At 30.8% G+C, this 22,715-nt stretch overlaps 7 protein-coding genes across 7 annotated transcripts; 5 read left to right on the forward strand and 2 right to left on the reverse strand.

The window, feature by feature from the left end:
• Positions 1-5,319: 5,319 nt before the first annotated feature.
• On the forward strand, positions 5,320-6,229 carry M431DRAFT_129901 (hypothetical protein). Its single transcript, XM_024912428.1, has 3 exons — positions 5,320-5,481; positions 5,540-5,877; positions 5,931-6,229. The coding sequence occupies exons 1-3, from the start codon at positions 5,325-5,327 to the stop codon at positions 6,198-6,200; spliced, it is 765 nt and encodes a 254-aa protein (XP_024767201.1). The 5' UTR covers positions 5,320-5,324; the 3' UTR covers positions 6,201-6,229.
• Positions 6,230-6,567: 338 nt separating this feature from the next.
• Positions 6,568-7,317, forward strand: M431DRAFT_129902 (hypothetical protein; the record flags this gene model as incomplete). The annotated part of the gene is made up of 2 exons (XM_024912429.1): positions 6,568-7,011; positions 7,078-7,317. Exons 1-2 carry the CDS (start codon positions 6,586-6,588, stop codon positions 7,315-7,317), a joined length of 666 nt encoding a protein of 221 aa, XP_024767202.1. The 5' UTR covers positions 6,568-6,585.
• Positions 7,318-7,773: 456 nt separating this feature from the next.
• M431DRAFT_488502 (hypothetical protein) lies at positions 7,774-8,931 on the reverse strand (the record flags this gene model as incomplete). The annotated part of the gene is made up of 1 exon (XM_024916565.1): positions 7,774-8,931. One exon carries the CDS (start codon positions 8,929-8,931, stop codon positions 7,774-7,776), a length of 1,158 nt encoding a protein of 385 aa, XP_024767203.1.
• Positions 8,932-9,413: 482 nt separating this feature from the next.
• Positions 9,414-9,867, reverse strand: M431DRAFT_551714 (hypothetical protein; the record flags this gene model as incomplete). Its single annotated transcript, XM_024921348.1, has 2 exons — positions 9,550-9,867; positions 9,414-9,488 (listed from the first exon to the last, which is right to left on the reverse strand). Exons 1-2 carry the CDS (start codon positions 9,859-9,861, stop codon positions 9,414-9,416), a joined length of 387 nt encoding a protein of 128 aa, XP_024767204.1. The 5' UTR covers positions 9,862-9,867.
• A 652-nt stretch (positions 9,868-10,519) lies between these two features.
• On the forward strand, positions 10,520-11,602 carry M431DRAFT_102088 (hypothetical protein; the record flags this gene model as incomplete). The annotated part of the gene is made up of 1 exon (XM_024911384.1): positions 10,520-11,602. The coding sequence occupies one exon, from the start codon at positions 10,520-10,522 to the stop codon at positions 11,600-11,602; it is 1,083 nt and encodes a 360-aa protein (XP_024767205.1).
• Positions 11,603-12,210: 608 nt separating this feature from the next.
• On the forward strand, positions 12,211-19,380 carry M431DRAFT_102067 (hypothetical protein; the record flags this gene model as incomplete). The annotated part of the gene is made up of 5 exons (XM_024911382.1): positions 12,211-12,341; positions 13,474-13,493; positions 18,352-18,689; positions 18,747-19,061; positions 19,120-19,380. The coding sequence occupies 5 exons, from the start codon at positions 12,211-12,213 to the stop codon at positions 19,378-19,380; spliced, it is 1,065 nt and encodes a 354-aa protein (XP_024767206.1).
• Positions 19,381-19,791: 411 nt separating this feature from the next.
• M431DRAFT_129907 (hypothetical protein) lies at positions 19,792-21,909 on the forward strand (the record flags this gene model as incomplete). The annotated part of the gene is made up of 3 exons (XM_024912430.1): positions 19,792-19,904; positions 19,990-20,480; positions 20,540-21,909. Exons 1-3 carry the CDS (start codon positions 19,849-19,851, stop codon positions 21,907-21,909), a joined length of 1,917 nt encoding a protein of 638 aa, XP_024767207.1. The 5' UTR covers positions 19,792-19,848.
• Between the last annotated feature and the right edge of the window lie 806 nt (positions 21,910-22,715).

Genomic DNA, 22,715 nt, shown 5'->3' on the forward strand with positions numbered 1-22,715 from the left:
TAATATTAACTAAATTAAAGGCTAGGTAAAATAGTAAACTTACCTTAAATTAATTAATTTTAAAAATATATTATAACTAGATTAGGAGGATTAATAAAATACTATAATATCCTTAACGATAGAATTAGTAACCCCTGTATTAAATAAAAAAATATAAAAATATATATAAAAAAAAAAAGCTATAAAATAAGTATAATTTAAGAAGCTAAAGAAGCTCCTAAAAATAGTTAAATATATTAAGAAATTTAAAAAGAAATAAATTAAATTTCTAAATTTAATTATATAAAAGGTTAAGGAATTATACTACTAAGACTAATAAATATTAGAATATTTAAAAAATATACTAATAGACCTTTAGTATATATTAGTTTTTAATAAAGAACTAAATACTAGATTATTAAAATATAGCTAATAGGATTATAAGATTAAACTTATAAATAATAAAGTACTAATGTTTAATAAAATCTATAACCTTAGTATTACTAAGTTTAAAATACTTAATAAATAAATTAAGGACTAGCTAAAGAAAGGCTATATTAAACNTTTTAAATCCTTAGTAGAATATTTAATTATATTTATATTTAAAAAGAATAGTAAACTTTAACTTATTATAAATTACTAATAATTAAATATAATAAGTAAGAAAAATATTATATTATTATTATTAATTTCGGAAATTAAAAACTAGCTTATAGGAGCTAAGATCTTTACTTTATTAAATCTTAAAGGAGTATATAACCTTATTTAAATTAAGAAAGGTAATAAATAAAAAACCGCCTTTTATATAAAATATAAACTTTATAAATACTAGGTAATACCTTTTAAATTTATAAATACCTTAGTATTTTTTTAGAAAATAATTAATTATATATTATAAGATTATATAGATTATTTTATTATTATATACCTTAATAATATTTTTATTTATTTTAAAAACTTAAAAGAATATAAGGAATATATTAAAAAGGTATTATAAATACTTTAAGGTAATAAACTCCTAGTAAAACCTAAGAAATATAACTTTTATATATAAAAGGTTATATTTTTAAAATATATTATTACCTTAGGTAAAGTTTAAATAAACCTTAAAAAACTTAAGGTAATTAATAATTAGGAACTATTATAAAACATTAAGTAAGTATAAAGCTTTTTAGGATTTATTAATTACTACTAATATTTTATTAAAGATTTTTTAAAAATTATTATATTATTTATAAACTTAATAAAGAAAAATATTAAATTTAAACTTATATAAAATACTTTAATAACTTTTAAATACCTTAAATAAGCCTTTACTAGTATATTAGTACTTATAATATTTAACTTAAATAAACCTATTATAATTAAAACTAATATCTTAGACTATATAATTAAAAAAGTACTTAGCTAATTAAATAAAAAAGGGAAACTTAAGCCTATTACCTACTTCTCTAAGAAACTATATAAACTAAAACTTAAATATTTTATTTATAATAAAGAGTTTATAATTATATACTAAGTACTTAGTAAATAATATTAAAAATACTATTATAAAGGAAGTTAATTTTTAATAATAATCTTTATAAATTACTAAAATATTACTTACTTTATAATAATATAAAAATTATTTTATAAATAAATTAAGTATTATAAATAATTTTTTAAATTTAAGCTTATTATTAAATATTATAGTAGATTAAATAATAAATATACTAATATACTTAATAAATACCTAAACTACTTTTAAGAAATCCTAGAAGTTAAGGTATAAATACTAAAGAAAAACTAATATAAAGACCTAGTTATTTAATTAATTAATACTTTATACTAAATTAAGATAGATAATTTAATTATTAATAATATAAAGGAATACGTAAAGAACTAGGAAAATAAATAATACTTAGAAGGTATTTTTATAAATATTAGATATTTAATATTAAATAAACTTATCTAGGTATTAGAAGACTTATAAAATAAAGTAGTAAAATTAGTCTACGTATATAAGCTTAATAAATACTATAGAGTTAGGAAAACTATATAATAAGTTAAATAATACTTTAAATTTAAAAGTATTAAGATATAGGTATAAAAAATTATATTAAAATATATAATATATAAATAAGCTAAAAGTTTTAAATATAAGTTATATAGATAATTATAACTATTACTTATATTATAAAGACTATAGAAATTGATTTTATTTAACTTAATTATTAAGCTACCTTTTTTAAAAGAACTAGTTATAAGGATATTTTATAATAGTATTTTTATAATAGTTAATAGATTTATAAAAATAGCCTACTTTATATTATTTAAGGAAGCTAGCGACGTAAAAGAATTAGCTTATATAATAATAAAATATATTATAAGTAACTATAAACTACTAAGAGATATAATCTTTAATAAAAAAAATATATTTATATTTAAGTTTTAAAAAGTATTTATAGCTAAATTAGGAATAAACTATAAGGCTAATATAGCCTACTACCTATAGATAAATAAATAAATAAACAAAATTAACTAAATAATTAAAACTTATTTACACTATTATATTAATTTTAAGTAAAATAACTAAGTAAAACTACTCCTTATTATATAATTTATATATAATAATACAGAATTAAAATTAACTAAGAAATTACTATTTTTCTTAAACTATAGATTTAAACCTAAAGCCTATTAACTACTAAAGTAAGGGGAAAATATTAAAAAAGTTATAATTAAGGTAGAAGATATAATTAAATTATATAATAAACTATAATAATAACTTAAATTTATTTAATAAAAGATAATTAAATACATAAATAAAAATAAAATTAAAGAACTAACTCTTTAAGAAGAAAATATAGTCTAGCTTTACTAATATATATAAGGAAATAAGTAAGTAAATATTAAAATAAATAGGCTAAGTAATAAACTTAATTTTAAGAAACTTAGACTTTATAAGATTTTAAGAAAAATTAAAAAAGTAAATTATAAACTTAAACTTTTAAAATAATAAAAAAAATAAAGAAAATATATATACTTAATATTTTATATTTTTTTATTAAAAAAAGTATAAATTAATAAAAAAATTAAAAGATTTATTTAAAATAAAATTATTGTTAAGGGAGAAGAAGAAGAATATAAGGTAAAAGATATTAATATAATAAAAATAGGAGAAGATAGTAAATAATACTATAAGGTATAATAAAAAAAAGGGAAAGAAAAAAAAGAAATATAAAAACTTATTAAGTATTTTAAGAACTTAATAACGCTAGTGGAAAAACTTTATTAAAGCCTAGGGATTATACTAGCTTAAGATTTATTATTAATATTTTTAAATAATTTACTAATTTTAAAGAAGTAGGGATAACTTTAGAAAAACCTTCTGCTAACTATACTATAGTAGCTTAGTAAGCGGCCTCCGCTTTCTTACGTTTAACCTTATTTAATTTCTTTAAATTATTAATACCTTATATAATTATATAAGTTATCTTCTTTAATTATAGACGTTTCTGTTTACAAAGACGTTTAATCTTTACATTAACTATTTTATACTCTTCTTTAGCCTTTTTAAAAATATTTTTATACTAAGTATAAAATAAAGTAATTTTTTAAAACTAAGTTAATAATAATAAATATATATTATATAAGGATTTATTATTTTTTATATATTTAATATAGTAAGTAGAATCTTTTTTAAATATTTAATACTTTAAAAAGCTTTACTTTTTTTTATTAAAATAATATATATAGTTTTTTATTTTAATAGGATAAAATAAGATAATTTTTAAAAGAATATTATAATATGTTATCTTAGGATAAGATTTTTTATAAATACCTAATATAATAATTAATAAAAATATATAAATATAAGGGAAAAATAAAAATATTAATAAAAATAGAGGGGGAAGTAGCTACTTATATTAAATATAGTAAGGTCTTAAAGATAAAATTAATAAAAGGGGGATATTATATTATAACCTAACTCTTAAGGTTATAATAATAGGTTAATAGGTTAGCCTAGACTAGATTAACTTTAATCCTTTAATTAATTAAAAAAGGATTAAGATATAACTTCTTAATTTAATAGCAGATTAATAAACTATTTATTAATCTAGGGAAGGATTAATATTCTATATATTAATCTTATCTAGGTTAACTAGATATATAAGTTTACTTTATATTATTTATTAAAATACTTAGATAGCTAGTTGTTATTATAGTATTTATAATATAATTAGATTAGAATATAGATATCTATTTTTATTTATATTACTAGCTAGTAATAAGATTACCTATTACTGACCTGATTGCTTTACTAATATAAATTATAGAACTACTCTAAGGTTTGTCCCTTGGAAACAGCTAACCTATAGGACCTGGTTTATTACATAAATATTTTTTTATAATATAATTTATACTTATATAACCTTAGGGTTTTTTTAATTTACTTTTTTAGTAAATATAAAAGCTTTTATTATAATAAAGGTTTTAGTAGTATTTAATTTATCTTTTTTATTATAAAATATATTAGCTAATATTATTTTAGTTAATTAAGTAGCTTTTTTATACTACTTAATTTTTTAAGGTTTTTAAACCTCCTTTTAAAGTTAATATAAAAGGTAATAAAGTTTTTAAAAATAGTATTTAAATATAAGTAAACTTATTCTACTACTATTAAAAAAAGCTAAAAAGTATATTATACTAAATAAAAGTTAATAATTATAGTTATATTTAATATTATATTTTATTTAGCTTACTATTATATATTAATTTTATTAATTTAGTTTATAATTTTACATTTAGTAAAAAAATTCTTTTTTTTATTTAAGTTAGTAATTTCCTTTATATTATTAAAAATAAAAGTAATAAAGTCTTTTAAAGTTATTTATATTATAATTACTATTACTACTATACTTAATTTTACTTTATTAAAATTAAGTAAAGGTATTTTATTTATATTAAGGGTTTCTTTAAAGTATTTTTTTTTTAAAAGTAAAAAAAAAGATTATAACCTTTTTTATTTTTAGGCCTAAGGGAGTTACTTTTTTTAAAAGTTAAAAGGCTATTATTAATCTAAGGGTAATAGGTTTTATTTTATTTTAGTTATTTAAAGGGTTTATAAATATTTTTATTTTTTTAAAGTCTGTAGATAAAACTGTAAATAAAAAAATTATAGTTATTTTATTTAATAGTTAGTTAAATAGAGTAAGGGTTTATAGTAGTTAAGTACTTAAAAGGTAGGGTACCTGTAGATGTAGGAGGGAAGCTTGCCTCCCTTTGGAAAACAATTAAAAGGAAAATCCTCTAATCCTGATAGTGGTAACCATCTTGAACTCAACCTCCCCTACTCATCTCTCATGGACTTGAAGCAGATAGTACCGCTTCCCACCTTTTCAGGGTCTTTCTGTTATCTAGGTCAACAATTGGACCACGTTTCGAATTTTGAACAGCATTACGCCGCTCTCATTGCGCTACGGCGTATTTGTCGCGCATTCCACGAGGCGATGAATCATGGTGAGAAGAGTCATAGGCCAGAGCCAATCATCATTAGGCCAATGCTAACCAGACACAGAGACTAGCCATTCCGCCAATCCAAAAGCTATATCATCTGTTGTACAATACCACGCGAACCAACTAGAAAGATGGAAGTCTATACTACCGCCAGCATTACAGTGGGATGATGCTCGAAGTGCACTAGTAGACGGTGAGCTTTTGTTTGGGTCAGATATCAGTGACAAAAGCGAAGAAGCCGCTCGTCGCAAATACGTCCGCGACGTGCAAACTGCGCTACTTCGAACCCGATATTACTATGCTCAGTACATGATTTATCGTCCTCTCATGTATAAAGTTTTGCACTTCCCTAAGAACATAACGACCGACGACGTGTATGGTGTCAGCTGTTGTTTAAAGGTTTGTAACGCGCTGGATTTGCTGATTCTTTATCTTGCTAAGAAAAGTGGTAGAGCTGCCTAAATTGGCCCTTATTAATCGTGGCTCCTGGGAAACAAAAACTCTTATTGCCATATCTGTTCTACTGGAGTCAAAACTTCCTTGGTATACTGCTTGTGTTCTATTGTACCCAGATGTCGCCTCTCCTAGGTTCGATTAGAAAGGGGTTTCTTGATGAAGGGGATATACAAAAATCTTTGGATATTATGGCCGCATCAATTCAGGAGATGAAAAAAACGGATCAAATGGCTTCATGGTCATCACTTGTCGTTGACTTACTCTAGGATAAAATGAACTACAAGTCTTTGTGGCTTTTTATTATAAGTAAAAGGATTGTCTAAGGGTTTCTTAGTGGTTGAGAATTATGAAGTAACGTTGATAATACACAAGGTGGGTTGCGAATTCGCAAAAACGTCGTATTTTACTGCCGACTGCCGTTGATACATAGGGGCAGATTGCGAATACCGCATAAACGTCTCATTATACTGCCGACCGTCGATCAATTGCCGTAAGAGCAGCTGACGTTTGCGTATTTGACGGTGAGCTATGGATAATATCTGACGAGGTCTATATAACACAGGCACATTCCTTCTTTCTGAACAACAGCACGACGTATACCGCTGAACTGCCTAATTTATAATTTGTCAACAGCAAAACCTTCATCTCACTATGAAGCTCATCGCCCTCACTATTGCGACGGCTACCCTGGCGTCAGCCCTCTCCCCCCCACAATCGACTGACGCAAACCCCCCACAAACTCTGGACCGCGTATGGTCCGGTGTTAAGCAGAGCGGGAGTGGATTTACCTCAGTGACTGGCACGTTCACAGTCCCAAAGGGCGACAAAAGCTTTGGTCCTTCTATTTGGGTTGGAATCGACGGTTCCACGGAATGTCCTGGAGGCGGTCCATTACAGACAGGTGTCAGGCTCACCGGCAATGGCACAGCGTTCGGCTGGTTTGAGTGGGTTCCTCTAAGCGCGCCGGTTTTTGAGAGCTTCGAAGTCGGCGAGGGCGACGATATCAGACTGACTATCTACGCCTATGGACCTTTCAATGGCTCCGCTATCTTAGACAACCTCAGCACTGGGCAGACTGTGTCGCACACTTTTAACAGCACTGACGCACCATCAGACGCACCGCTGTGTCAGAAAAGTGTTGAGTGGATTGTCGAGGACTACAACAACTCTGGAGGCAATGATACCGGCATCGTGGCGTCTCCCGACTATGGCACTATCACTATCCGAAACGCGTCAGCGCAGGGATCGGCGGGCAGAGTCACTCCAGAGGGCGGCGAATTGATTGAGCTGTTCGATACGAGAACTAGTACTGTTTTGTCGCAGTGCTCTACTGGGGAAGAGGAGGTTATATGCAAGTATGTTGGGCCACCGACTGATAACTAATCATAGCAATAAGGAAACAGCTGCCACTTTGATGGGCAGATCTGACTGGCCCCGTGTTCAATTTATAGCCACGATTGGTTCAACAACGCTCTTTGGTATAAAAGACGAGTGTTTCCTCATAGTTAGATACTAAAGCTTTGCTAGACCATTATGTTATGACGGACGATACGTTTTAGTCCAACTCCGACTCTTCTTATTCTGTACTATAATAGAGTAAATAACGGTTGGTTGAAGCTAAGCGAGAGATTGAACAGCTGTCTTTTCATCCCCATATCCTGACATCAGGTACATAAGCATGTTAACATTATGGATAACCGGATGTATTAACACCAGGCATTGTGATTTAGTTAGTCTGATAGAGTTCTCTCAGCGCGGTGTTAAGGTAATAGGATAGCTTGTTCAGTTTTTTGCCCGGTAAGCCTTATCAAGAGATCAATAAAAGAGTGTTCCAATACTTTAGTTACACAGATAAGGGCCAAATTCAGCAGTCACAAAGTCCTGTTCGTCATTGCTGTCAAGTACGAAAATTTTATAACTGCCCCCGCCCGGTGCCACGCGAACTACCACATGACCCTGCTGACTGCACATCTCGGAAGTGAAGCGGTTGTTGAGAAGACGATTCTCCGGTAACATCCTGGTGGCAAAGACGTTGCGTCTCGCCACGCCCGGCCAAGCCCCAAGCATACGCTGGAGCTGGGCCATTCCCGGATGAGTGACATGCCAGGCGGGAATTATATAAGTTGTGGCATCAAGCATAGTAACGAAGTCAGGTCCGCAGGCATCAAAGTAGCCATGGTGATTAGCAACGGCGACATCGACTTTGCCTGCGGCCTTGGCCACGGGTGTTTCGATGTCCATCCAGGGATAACGGCCATCATAAGTGTCGCAGGTGAGATCGCCACCAGTATAGTAACGGAAGAGACCATACGACAAGAGGAATGCTATTGAACACTTGTTCTCTTCAGGCAGCGCCTCTGGTGGCAGTGTGCCGAGATCCGGGAAAAGCGAGCGGCTCTCTTGCCCATTGCCGGTCCACACCAACCCATTTGCGGCGAGCGTCCGAATGGAGAACGTCGGGTAGTCTTCAGGCGACCGCAGCTTGATCTGACTCTTCGAACCAACATCAATGCGGGAGACTTCACGCCCTTCCTGTCGCCTAGCATCGAGCCAAGCCAAATAGTTGTCGGTGAATGGGGCTGAAAGTGGTGGCCGCAAGCCGTAATTGGGATAGGCACGATCAATTACTAGCTTCGCCGGCATGTGATGATCAACGTCGCTGAGCCCAGTCCTTTGGAAGCCGCTACCCATCGCTGTTTTGTCAGAATGAACATCGCCGACGTGGTCCGGGTGTACATGAGTGGCGACAAGATACTCGAGCGTCGTGCTGGGGCTGTTGCGCAAAGCATAGGCCGCCACCAGCTCGCCGGGCCGGTGCGAGTCGTCCTGTCCCACGGAAGCATCCTTAGAAGTCCCACAGTCAATCAAAATAGTTGTCCCATCGGGTCCAACGATCAGAGTAGCATTGCCGCTCCCGATGTCGATGTGGTGGATGTCGAGAGTCTCAGGCGTCCACTTGGGAAATACTGTTGACCTGGATATTGCTGGTTGGGACATGGGCGTAAATGTGTGGGGAATGTAATCTCGTAAGACAAAATAAATCCAAAATCTTTGTTGAAATGGGATTGTAGGAGATGCTGTTCCCCCGCTGCGTTAGGCAGCAGAGTATGGCCGAACGGATAGCGTAAAATAGCTCAGCCCAATGTTTAACAATAAGTTAGCATTCAGGACCTGCGATACATCCAACATCAAGTAAGCCTATTATTATACTTTGGACTTTTCCGAACTACATACGATCCCACCCTTTTCAGTGCAGCTATTCCCCGTTATCCGCCGCCCTTTCTCGTCGTTGATCTTCACGATACACCGTTGGTCAGCACAAGTCCAGCCCTCCATTGCCCCAAAATCTCAGCGCGTATGTCCTCGGGCTTCACAGTCAAAGTCCACATGGGTTGATTCGGTAATCGGATGCCATACAATGAATTATCTATATAAATATTAGTCACGGATTCTTCTCTTTTTAAAGCGATGAATATACCTCACAAATGCGCTACGCATTCGATCTCAACATCGGTGCTTAGCGGCAACTGAAACACAGCTACGCAAGTGCGGCACTGTAGTTGAATCAACACACATTCCATAACAAAAACCTTGAGAAATAGTATGGAATCGTACAGGCTTTGGTTCCTTATTAAAGTACTTTTCATAGACCATGTTCACTGGCGCAAAGCTCTCCATGTTGGTCAGGAAAATATTGACTTTAACAACCTTGTCAGGGCTACTTCCGGCTTCCTCTAGGATGATGCTCAAGTTCTTCAGACATTGTTCAGCACGAGCTCCAACTTCACCTTCGATCAACGTATTGGTACTTGGATTCATGCCAACGCTTCCAGAGCAATAAACCATAGGTCCACATTTGATTGCCTGTGAGAAGATAGGCAGAGGTAGTGGTGCCTTATCGGTTAGGACAGCTTCTTTTTGAACCATGCTGGCAGTATCAATAATTTATAAATTTATAAAGAAAACGGCTTTATTGATCAGAGTCGAAAGGACGCTGCAATTGTTTTACGCTTTATAAGTGCAAATTTTACATTCAATAATGAGCACCTAATTTATCTGCTGACGGGTTATCCGAACCATCCTTACGTACATTACAAAGAAAAGCATCGCGAAACGCTTATTAACCGAACTACTAAGATATACATCTGCCTCGCCTTCATATATTGCCAATCATCATATTTACCCACATGCCTAGAATGTTGGCCGAATACCTTAATGACTCTTAGCTTAGTTTGAGACAATTACCACATGAGTTGTCCCTCCGAAAAAAATCTCTTGGGGCGGCTTTTCCGGTATAAACCCTTGTATTCACAATTACATTGTCTTCCGCGGGCGTCGGATGTGCCGAAATGGTATCGGAACCAAGTAATGCGGTTATGATTCCCACCCGGATTAATAATTTAGAATCTATCAATCATAGCTATCTCTCCATAATATTTGAGCTCATATTACCATCCCATGGGGCGGGCAGCTAATTCGAAAGATATTTATACTGCTTATGTACGGCCCATCCATTCAGGCAACACAGCCATCTCTCATCTTCCCTTTTCCATACGATACTAGAGTTTATTCAAGACCCTTCAAAATGGACCAGCTACCAGACCTCGAAATTCCTTTCTCCTCGGTATCCGTCAAAATCCGTATCATTGACACTACCACTCGCGTCGGAGATATTCCTTCGGAGCTCTTCATGTCTCCGATCTTCCAAGGTCTGGAACACCTCAATTGTCCAGCCTACTCATTCTTAATCGAGCACCCTTCAAATGGCAAACTGCTTTTCGATCTCGGTGCTCGAAAAGATTATATGAACTTGCCGCCGCCTGTGAGCAACAGGATCAGGGATGGCGGATGGAAGGTCGAAGTGCAAAAAGGAGTTCGAGAGCAACTAGAAGAACATGGAATTGACGGGAAAGATATTGACGCAGTCATTTGGAGCCATTGGCACTGGGACCACATCGGCGATATGTCAACATTCGATAAGCGTACTACACTTGTTGTAGGCCCTGGATTCAAACAGAATTTTATACCGGCATATCCAACAAACCCAGATTCGCCGCTACTTGAGTCCGATTTTGAGGGTAGGGTACTACGCGAGATTTCATTTGATACGGCCAATGGACTGCAGCTGGGAGGTTTCAACGCTTTTGACTATTTCGGCGATGGTAGCTTCTTTTTGGTGGATAGCCCGGGGCATGCTATAGGACACATTAGTGCTCTTGCCCGGGTGACATCTGATAGCTTTGTCTTCATGGGCGGAGATGCATGCCATCACGGAGGACAATTCAGGCCATCGAGATATCTGGGTCTACCCTCCGTTCTGTTGCCAAACCCCTTTGAGAACCAGAGCGCCCTTGTATATCCTGGAGCCCTCTTCGATCATTTGTTGCCAGATGGTGATAAGAACAAGCCTTTTTTTACTGTTTCTAGTTCCACAGACGGAAACGGCGTTGCAACCGATGCAAATCAAGCGGTGGAGACAATTAGGAAAATCCAGGAATTTGATGCAAATGACAAGATATTGGTTGTCATGGCGCATGATGCATCGCTGCTGGACGTGCTGGACTTTTTCCCGAAATATGTTGATGGCTTTGTTGAAAAGGGTTGGGTCAAAGCTGGAAGATGGGTGTTCCTGAAGGATTTTAAAAGGGCTTTAAAAGAACAGCTCTGAATATTTGTGATCTAGGAACAATTGGCTACCATAGCTTTGGAAGAGATTACAGTCTAACTTGAGAAACTAACTATTCCACTCTTTGTATACATAATCTAAACAAAGATAGAACACTGTGGCAACGTTCAGAGTAGATTAGGGTCGACAAGTAGAAAACGTATGTGGAACCCACCTTCCCCTCCCTTCCCCAAAACAATAAAAATCAAAAAAAAAAAAAAAAAAAAAAAAAAAAAAAAAAAAAAAACACCTAAGAATAAAGTTTCTTACCCATGTCACATACTTCCTTTCCATAAATACCCTGACATATACGGAGTACTTATTCCTTTAAGCTCATTACGTTCACAATTTTACTAGCGGGACTGGAGCTAACGAGTTGGATGATTGCTTTATCTTGCCACGGCTATTCCGACTCTGGGCACGGCTTTCCCGAGACCTGTCCCGTAAGGTCCCATGTTGAAATACCTTAGAAGGAGATACTGTCTACGTTCTGTGTATAGCTTAAAACCACGCTAGATTCACTAAATCTAATATATATAGAGACTGTATACTCATGTCGAGGAACGTCAGACTTAAGGATACCAGCGTGAAACTTTATCAGCTTCTGCATCATGGCTACAACCAAATCACAGCCGGAAATCTATCAACCATTATTAAACAGCATTCCCGACAATCTCCTTTCACGCTACGATCCCGTGTTTGTGGAGTACTATAATGAATACAACGTTAGCCGCCCACAGACGTATTAAATACCTATTGAAGAAGCAAGCTTCCCTCCTACATCTACAGGTACCCTACCTTTTGGGTACCTAACCACTAAAAACTCTTACCTGTTTAACTAGCTATTAGATAAAATAACTATAATTTTTTTATTTATAGTCCTATCTAAGGACTTTGGAGAGATAGAAATATTTATAAACTTTTTAAATAATTAAAATAAAATAAAACCTATTACCCTTAGATTAATAATAGCTTTTTAATTACTAAAAGAGGTAACCCCCTTAGGCTTAAAAATAAAAAAGGTTATAATCTTTTTTTTTATTTTTAAAAAAAAAAATACTTTAAAAAAGCCTATAGTATAAATAAAATACTTTTACTTAGTTTTAATAAAGTAAAATTAAATATAGTAGTAATAGTAATTATAGTATAAATAATTTTAAAAAGCTTTATTATTTTTATTTTTAATAATATAAAAAAAGCTATTAACTTAAATAAAAAAGGGAAATTTTTTATTAAAAATAAAATTATAAATTAAATTAATAAAATTAATATATAATAGTAGGTTAAATAAAATATAGTATTAAATATAGCTATAGTTATTAACTTTTACTTAATATAATATATTTTTTAATTTTCCTTAGTAGTAGTAAAATAAGTCTACTTATACTTAAATATTATTTTTAAAAACTTTATTACCTTCTATATTAACCCTAAGGGAAGGCTTAAAAACCTTAAGAAATTAAGTAGTAAAAAAAAAAGCTGTTTAATTAACTAAAATAATATTAGCTAATATATTTTATAATAAAAAGGATAAATTAAATATTACTAAAACTTTTACTATAATAAAAGTTTTTATATTTATTAAAAAAATAAGTTAGAAAAACCTTAGGGTTATATAAGTATAAATTATATTATAAAAAATACTTATAATAAAAACCTTTAGAAAGGAATTAATAACCTAAAGTATTTTTCTATAGGTAGTAGAAGGTTAGTTTTTATTATTAATAAAAAAAATATAAATAAAACTAATAAACCTAAGGAAAGCTTTAATAATTATATTTTTATTTAAGGCTTTTTAAATTATATATAAAAAAAGCTATTAATTATTAAAGTTAAATAAAAACTAATTAAAATTTTAAAGTTTATAAATAAAGATATTACTTACTTTTAAAAAGTCTAATTAAGCTTTACCTTTAAAGGTAAAAATTAAAATATTAAAAATAAAATTATTATACTTTAGCTAGTAGTAGAAAATAATAGTTTAAAAATTAAAAAAATATATTTATAAAAGGTTTTTCTTATATATAATATATTAAAAATATATACTAATATAAGTAAGACTTACTTTATAAATATACTAATCCTAAAAGAGGTATATACTAAGGTAAGAGTTAAAAGCTTACTTATTTTTTATTATAAAGCTAACTTTAAAAAATTCTTTAATATATATAATTACTTTATCTTTTTTAATAAAAATATTAAATCTAGCTTTAAACTTTTTAGTAGCTTTTTTTTAGTAGAAATTTAGGTTTAGCTCCCCTAGGTTATTTAATACCTATAATACTTTAGATTTTATAACCTATAGAATTATATTAAGATTAAAAAGTATTATAAATATAGTATATTATTTTTTAAATATAATAATATTATAGCTAATTATTTATTCTTACTTTAGTATATTAATTATAATAGCTTTTATATAATAAACTTTTTAAACTACTTTACTAAACTAATTATTAAAAATAAAAAAAAAGTATAAATAATTAAAGCTTAACTTTAGGTAATTTAAAAATTAAGTTAGTTAAAATATAATAAAGTTAACCTACTTAAACCTAAACCTACCCCTACTTTAGTCCTTAATATTAAAAAAATATTTAACTTAAAGACTTAAACAGGCCCCTGTATAAGGTTATTAATTTTTAGCTTAGCTTTACCCTTCCCCCCTTAAGGTTTAGTTAAAAAAGTTATTATTAAAGTTAACTTAAATAAGGAAAATTTTTATAAAAGAACCTTTTTTACTAGGTTAGTAGTTTATATAATTAGCCTAAATAATAAAAAGGAAAAAGCTAAAGGTAATAAAAATATATTTAATACCCCCTTTAAAATTAATAAACTTTTTAATATAAGTTTATAAATAATAGGCTTTATTATAGCTACTAAAGAAATATTAACTTTAAAATCTTTTAAGCTAATATTAGAAAAAATAATTTATATTAAAATATTACTTTATTACTAATATAAAAAGGTAATTATAATATTATACTAATTTAAGAATCCTATATTTAATAAAATAAAGTATTAAATAAAAAGTAAAATAAAAATTACCTTAAATATTAAGTATATAACTTTTTAAATAATTAAAAAAATACTAAACCCTTAGTTTTTATATTTATTAAAATCTTTTTAAATCTCTTTAATAAATAACTTTTTCCCTTAGGTTTAAAAAATAAATATATATATTAAATAAAAGTATATAATTATATTATTATTAATATTTACTAAAAAGCTTTAGTAAATTTAACTATAAAAACCTTTACTAAATAAAGCTCTCCCCTCCTTTATTTAATTATTATAGGTAATTTTAATACCTTATACTAACTTTAAAAATTAAGCAGGGGTATAAACCTAGTAGATAATAAAATTATAAAATAAGTAAAAAAGTATAATTTTTTTTTAGCTTTAATAAATATACTTACTTAATATTTAAGAAAATATATTAACTTAATTTTTATAAACTACTTTATATTAACTAAGGTTAAATATTCCCTTAATATAAGGTTAAACTACTATATAGTAATTATAAACCTACTTAAGCTTTTTAAAATAACCTTAGGGGTAAGGAAAAAATATATTTTATTAAAATACTAAAAAGACTTTAGTTAACTTATATACTTTTTTATATAAACTCTCTTTATAGTTAACTTAATTATATTATTAAAAATTAACTTTAATAAATATACTAAGGCTTTATAAAACTTTTTTAAAAAAGTTATAAAAGGGGCTAGTAAAACTAAATACTAAAATAGCTATAGTATACTATAGTAATTAAAAAAATATAAAGTAGTTTATAAAACTTATAAAAAAGTAGTAAATAGCTTTTTTACTTAAAAAAGAATTTATAAAACCTTTAAAAATTTTATATACTATAGTAAGTAAGCTTATTAAAATAAGATTATAGTAAAAGCTAGTATTACTAGGAATATTTAATTAGTAATTAAGTAATATAAGGTAATAAATTATTTTTAACTACTTTTTTTAATAAATAGGGATAAAAATATTTTAAATTTTATAAAAAAAGTAACTTTTTTTAAAAATAAACTTCTTAAGTAAAAGATAATAAAAAAAGATATTTTAAATTTATAAAAAAAGGATATTTTTATTAATAAAAATATTTACTAAAATTAAATAATATTAAAACTAAAGGCTAAAAAAGTTATAATAAAGTTAGGAAATACTATACTTAGCATAAATAATATATTAGTTACTTTTTTATAACTTACTTAACTTATTATTAATAAATATATAATTAACTATTTTTATAAATACTTAATAATAAAATATTACCTACTTTTTTTTTAAAATATAAAAATTACTATTATTTTTAAATTTAAAAAACTAAAAAAAGTATATACTATATATAAAGGTTATAAACCTATTTTTTTACTTTTTTATATAAGTAAAAGCTTTAAAAAAATTTTAATTAAAAAAGTCTTTTTTTTAATAATAAAATATAAAATATTATTAAAATAATATTTTAAAGCTTTTTTAAAAAAGTTTATAATAAACTTAGTTACTTACTTACTATATAATATTAAAGTTACCTTAGCCTAGGGTTTTATTATTTTCCTTTTTATACTTAATATTTTTAATATATTTAATATTATTATATATAACTACCTAATATATAAACTTAGGAAATAAAAGTAGCCTCCCTTTTTTATAAAATAGGTTAACTTTTTTATAAGTAATTATAAAGCCTTTATTTAAAATAACTATAGGACTACTTTTTTAAAAATAAAGCTAAAATATAAAACTTTATAAAGGTTTTTTATTTTCTTTATTATTTTTATACTTTATTTTTCCCCTAACCTAAAGCTTAATAACCTTAATACTTACTTTAGGTATATAAATAATATTAATATTATAATAGTAAAGGCTAATACTAAAGAAACTATTTAAAAGCTTTAATAAAAATTAAAAAATACTTTAAACTAAAGTAATAAAAATATAGTTTTTTTTAACTTAAATAAGATTAAACTTATATATTTCTATAGGACTAGAACTTAAGTATATAATAAAGGAGTAAATTTTAAAGGAAAAATTATAATCCCCTAGGATTTAGTTTAATAATTAAAAATATACCTAAATTTATAGCTTTTTTTTAAAAAATATTTTAAAATTATAAAAAAAAAAGCTTTTAAAGTAGTTAATTTCTTAAAATTTTTAAATAAAATATAAAAAAAATCTTTACTAAATATAGTAGCTATAGTAACTAAGGCTTATATTACTTTTATAACTTTATATAAAATAAAGGCTTTTTAACTTAGTAAAAGTAAATAAAATATAATAAACTTAAATAAATAAGTAGGAATAAGCTTAATAAAACTAATTATAATTTTAAAACCTTTATTTAAAATAGTAGCTAAAGTAATTATCCTTATATAAAAAATAATTAACTTTTTTATTATATATAAAAAATTAAAAGTCCCTTTAGTATTAGTATAGGTAATATAAACTAAACTTTATATAATAGCTTATTTTATAAGTTTAAATAGGAATTACTTAATTAATAAATATATTAATAAAAAACTCCTCCCTAAGGTTTTCCTTACTTAATTATAATATACTATAGCTTTAGTAAAGAAAATAATTTAACTTTTTTTATTTATTAAAAATAATAAAGTAGTTTAAGTAAGCCTAGACTTTAAAGGTTTACTAAAGTTAAAAGTAATAAAAAAATACCTAAAATTATTTAATAGCCTTCTTAGGTCTACCTTTTTTACTTACTTAAATAAGTTATAAAATAAATAAAATAATATTAACTAAGGAATTATTATATATTATAATTTTAAAAAAACTATAATATATAACCTTTTTACTAATATAAAAATTTATAATACTAAAGTAGTAAATACTTTTAAAATTATAAAGCTAATTAAAATATATACTTTTATAAATTTAAATATTTAAAAGATTTTACTTTTCTTAAATAACTTAGTAGTAGTAAATAAAATATTAAGGCTAACTTTTACTTTATCTTAAGAAGCTTATATAAGGCTATATTAAATTACCTAAAGATTACTTTTATAAATAATTATAAAAATAGCCTAAGTCTTAGGTTATAAAAATATATTAAAAAATAAAAAAGCTAACTAATTAATAAAAAAAAGTTTAAAACTTTTTTACTACTTAAAAAATTACTTTATTATTACTTTTATTAAAAAATAAATAAAAAAAAAATATAAAAAAATATAAAATAATAATTAAAATAATAATTACCTAAAGTTATATAAAATTAGTAAATAAAGCCTTTATAAAGCCCTTTTTATATCCTTAAAGCTATATTTTTTATACTTAATTCTATATAAACTATTAATTAAAAAATCTAAATATAAAGATTTTATAAAATATTATAAAAAATTTAAATATAATACTAGGTTTATTTATAAATATAAAAAGCTAAAGATATAAGGGTACTTTATAAAATATTATATAATAGCCCCCTTTTTTTTAATATATTAAAAAAAAAATTTTTTAAAATTACTTATATTTAATACCTTTTTAATAATAAAAGATATAAAGATTTTTAAAAATTAATAAAAAAGATAAGCTTATATAGCCCCCCCTTTATAAAAATAAATATATAAAATAAATTAATACTTCCCTATTCCTTTTATTATATTAAAATATAGTAAACGCCTAATTTAAATTCAGTAGCTCCTACCGTCCTAGTACCTAAATAAGGACTTATATAACTAGCTTACTTAGTAGACGTTAATAATAAAATAAATAAACAAACAAACCTATCGAAGAAGCACGGAACAACCCTTTAAAGTACACTATCTCATATGGCCGCGCCGAAGGCCCTGAAGTCTTTCGTGTCACTGAACAAAAGTGTGCTGTAGAGGGTGGTAAGATCACGATTAGGATATTTGAGCCCGAGCCATGGAAGGAGGGCGGAGCAAAGCGTCCTGTCTACATCAATTATCACGCAGGAGGATGGACCTTTGGGGGTCTCCATTATGATGACCCATTCTGCCGACGGCTGACGAAGGGGATAGGGTGCGTATGTTTCGATGTTGACTACCGTCTCGCTCCTGAAAACCCATATCCAACTCCAATTGAAGACTCTTGGATGGCTTTCAAATGGGTAAATCCCCACATCATGAACCCGTCTTCAACTTGAGAGAATTAACTATTCTAGTAGATACACGATGAAAAGGCGAGGGAGTTTAATCTTGATGTTAGCCGTGTAGCTATAGGCGGAGTTTCTGCTGGCGGACATATCGCGGCCGTAATTGCGCATCTTGCTCGGGACGCAGGCTACCCTCTCTCATTACAAGTCCTAGCAGTGCCATGCGTGGACCTTACAGGCGTCTTCACACGCGATGGGAAAATCAAGGCCGATTGCCCCTATGAGTCTTACAGAGAACAGTTTGATACTGTAGGCTTGCCAGCAGAACGTATGATGTATCTTCATCGAACATTCCTTAGCTCTCCAAGACCTCTAGAGTATGAAAATGTGAGTATAGACTCCTTCATAACATGTCCGAGTTTAACAATTGACAAAAACTCTCTAGCATTGGAAATTATCTCCGATCAACGCACAGAATTTCGCCAATCTCGCCCCTGCCTTTATTATTACTGCAGAGATGGATATTCTGCGTGACGAAGGCGAAGCATATGGTAGAAAGCTCATGCAGGCGGGCATAAAAGTCAAATCCCATAGATACAAGGGCATGCCACATCATTTTATGATGATGGATGGGATTCTGGAATCTGCAATGGAGTACAATCGCGAGTTTGAGGAGGCGTTGAAAGAGGCTTTCAGTATGGCTTAGCATTCATAATAGGCAAAAGAGACCCAATTACAGAGGCGATTTTTTTTTACAATTTAAGAACACCAACCCAAAACCTATCCTGAGGTCGGTCAAACTTAACTATACTACTCTGGAGAAGAAACTTAAGAGCAAATAAAGTTATACTTCAGACTTCCAGGCTCAAAATCGAGCTGCTTGCTTTGTAAATACATAAAATAGCGGGATGTTAGTTATCCTGGATCATGCTATTGGTACTCCGTATCCAGTACTAGTACTAAAAGAAAAAACTCGGCAGCTAGCTCCAACAAGTTAGCTTCCGATGTCTGACCCGAGACCTCCTATGACAAATTGGCTCATCCTCTGGCTTTCTTCTACGTCTCAGTTTAACCTTCGGTTGGTTACATGTTTCCATCTTCCTCTACCTTTTGCTGGTCCGCTCATCTCACAGAGCTCGCTGCAGCATCCGGTTTCCTTTCCAGAACTTGAAACATGCAGCGTCCCAAAAGTATTCCAGATAGCCGTACACCCCAAGCTTGTGAAGTATGGTACGTTTTACAAAATGGAGCCATTAATCTGGCTATAGTTCACTCGCCACATAGCACCTGACTGACATCCGTTGGATTCGGTTAGTAGAAAACGAAAGACCAAATGTGATGGTGCCCGACCGACGTGTAGAAGCTGCCTAAAACGAAAGTCAAGGTGCACATGGCCAAAATCTCTCGTGGCAGGGAACTATTCTGCCTTATACTCCCCCGAATCAAGCTCTGAGCCCGCACCTGTCAGGACTTATGAAACTCTACAGGTCAAAAATCCACTTGAGAACAGTTCAGGCAGCTATATTCTTTTGAGCCTTGCACAGCTGGAGAGGCTGTTCAAGATTTTTCTTGACCGCCATCATGATGTAGAACTATGCTCTTTCCTCCATAAACCAACTCAAGATGTTACAGCACTAAGCAGCAAATCCCAGCTGCTGGTAACTGCCATAATCACTCTCTCCGCCTTGTACATCTCCGACAACGAGGCAAAAGAAGACTTCGGGGTTGAATCCGCATCTGCTCTGTCGAATCACTATGCCGAAGTTGCTAGAAATCTAGCACGCAATTCTTCTGATGAGCCCTCGGGTATGCTCCTGATCAACACCGCAATTGCTAAAAGTCTACTAACAGCTATTCATCATCAGTTTACACCATCCAGGGGAATTTGGTTTTGGCTATTCGAGAACTCGTGACATGGACAAGCTTCAAGTCATGGATGTATGCTGGCACCGCCATAAGAATGGCTCACGCATTACAGCTTGGTTCCGAGTTCAACCAACGTCACACCAATCAGCATAAGGAGATTCGAAGGAGGACATTTTGGGCTTGCTTTGTGGTTGATCGGCTGGTGTCATATTCATGCAACCGATTCTTTGCTATTGATATGATGTCAGTTCGCATCCAGCTTCCCTGTCCCCCAAACACATTTGCTTTTGGGGAATCGTATTCAGGACCAACCCTTGACTCAATTGTGCTGTACGGCCACCAGCTTTCACAACTCGGAATCCTTCCCTTTTATGTCGCAATGGTGAAGCTTTGGGGAGATATGGCAATGCTATATAAATCTGGTGGTCGAAGGGAATGGAAAGAGACTCCGACTGATGTTACAGGTCAATTTTACCAGAAAGAAAAGGCTGTGGAATTATTTGCCGCCACTCTTCCACCGACTTTAAACTGGTCGATACAAAATTATAAGCTACACCAGGTCACCGGGCAAGCCCAGGCTTTCATCAACCTGAATTTTCTGCTGCTGCATTCAAAATGTGTTATGCATCAGGAGTATCTACCTCAACTAGATTCTCAATATGCGCTCACATTGGAAATCGATCCAGTCACAAAATTTGACAACGCGGGCCTCTCTCTTGATCATAAGGAACCTCACATCATCAATACTTGTATAGAAAGTGCCCAAGCAATAACAGCAATGGCTATGGAGCTCAATAATGGAGACCAACGGGATCGCGATTTGCTTCGATCGACCTTCGCTGCAAACGCCACCATTACGGCTTCGGCAATCCAGCTATGGATTCTATATACCCAGACCTGTAGCAAATGCCCAAAAGATGTTGCAAAAGAAAGTGCTGATCAGTTACTGCAAATCATCAAATCCTGGCAGACTCGCTGGCGCGTCGCGAGTGCATGGGTGGAGACCCTGGAGATGCTTTACAAGCTGTACGATTTCTCATATGGATCGAGCAACCCATTAGCTGATAATAAGTGGCTGCAAAGCGGAATCAACGAGGATGGTGAGTGCCCAATTCTGGATGAGGACGTGACGGGCGAGTCTGGAGAGTATCCATCAGTTTCCGATGGAGATGGTATACCAAACCAATCAATAGTTTGTCAATCTCTATTCGATAAAGTGCGAGGTATATTACTCAACCCACTCGACCCAACTAATGTTAAGAAACAAACGTTAAGAGTATATTGTAAAACTTTGTGGCAATATATGTGGAGCTATGAATCTATCCTAGGTTTTAATAATGAGGTAATGATATTTGGTAACGAAGAGTAATATAGGGAGAGCATAATAAGTTATATTTTCTAAAACGTTGTAATATAAAATATAATTAAAAAAACATCGAGCCAAGCAATATGTATGCAACATTGAGCCTTGCATAATACGGTGGTTGGATAGTATGATAAAATGCTTTGTACTCCATAGCTAACCTGAATTCATACATTCCTGGAGTGTAAGCTGCGAGATCCTTCTTACGAGTTTCCATCTCAGCGCTCGTCCCCATGCAAATGACAATTGCCGAGTATGGCATGTATAAAATCGGACTGATTGTGATAGTTGTAAGCTTATGAACTGGACGAGGCCGGAAGCGGGCGCTTGTTTTGCTTCCAGCAATGCCGGGAACCATCAGCAGCGGCTGTTGTCGCCCGTTTCCCCTGAAAAATATGCGAGAGGGCGACAGCTCATACTACACTTCTTCGCCGGCGGTATGTCCCATTCATCAATCCATTTATACTGTAGTATGGAGTATTTGGCTGTGGCCTTCTTGTGGCTAACCTCACCCGATGCTGCAATAACCAGGTTGGGACCATGATGCTGTGCATTTTCATCTCCACCCTAATGCCTACCTAGACCCCAGAGGCTAAAAAGAGAGAAGAGCAATTTTGCAGCAGTGCGCCTTGCCTGTAAGACGTGTAAGGTGAACAACCAGTTCCAATCGGATGTGTCAGTTGTAAACTATAGCTGCTCTTGCGCTTGCAGCAGAACCGTTGCCCAACTAGCTAGTAACTTGGTAAGCATTTTACATTCTGCATTCTATGTCAGCTGGTATTGTAAACAAACAACTGCCGCTAGCATGAACA

The sequence above is a fragment of the Trichoderma harzianum genome, assembly GCF_003025095.1.
Source record: "Trichoderma harzianum CBS 226.95 unplaced genomic scaffold M431scaffold_42, whole genome shotgun sequence".
NCBI lineage: Eukaryota > Fungi > Ascomycota > Sordariomycetes > Hypocreales > Hypocreaceae > Trichoderma > Trichoderma harzianum.

Bases quoted from the DNA above. Each gene is read 5' to 3' on its own strand.
- M431DRAFT_129901 (XM_024912428.1), top strand. From the start codon at position 5,325: ATGGACTTGAAGCAGATAGTACCGCTTCCCACCTTTTCAGGGTCTTTC. The intron at 5,482-5,539 runs GTGAGAAGAGTC...AACCAGACACAG, and splicing joins CCACGAGGCGATGAATCATG to AGACTAGCCATTCCGCCAAT. The intron at 5,878-5,930 runs GTTTGTAACGCG...GAAAAGTGGTAG, and splicing joins GTGTCAGCTGTTGTTTAAAG to AGCTGCCTAAATTGGCCCTT.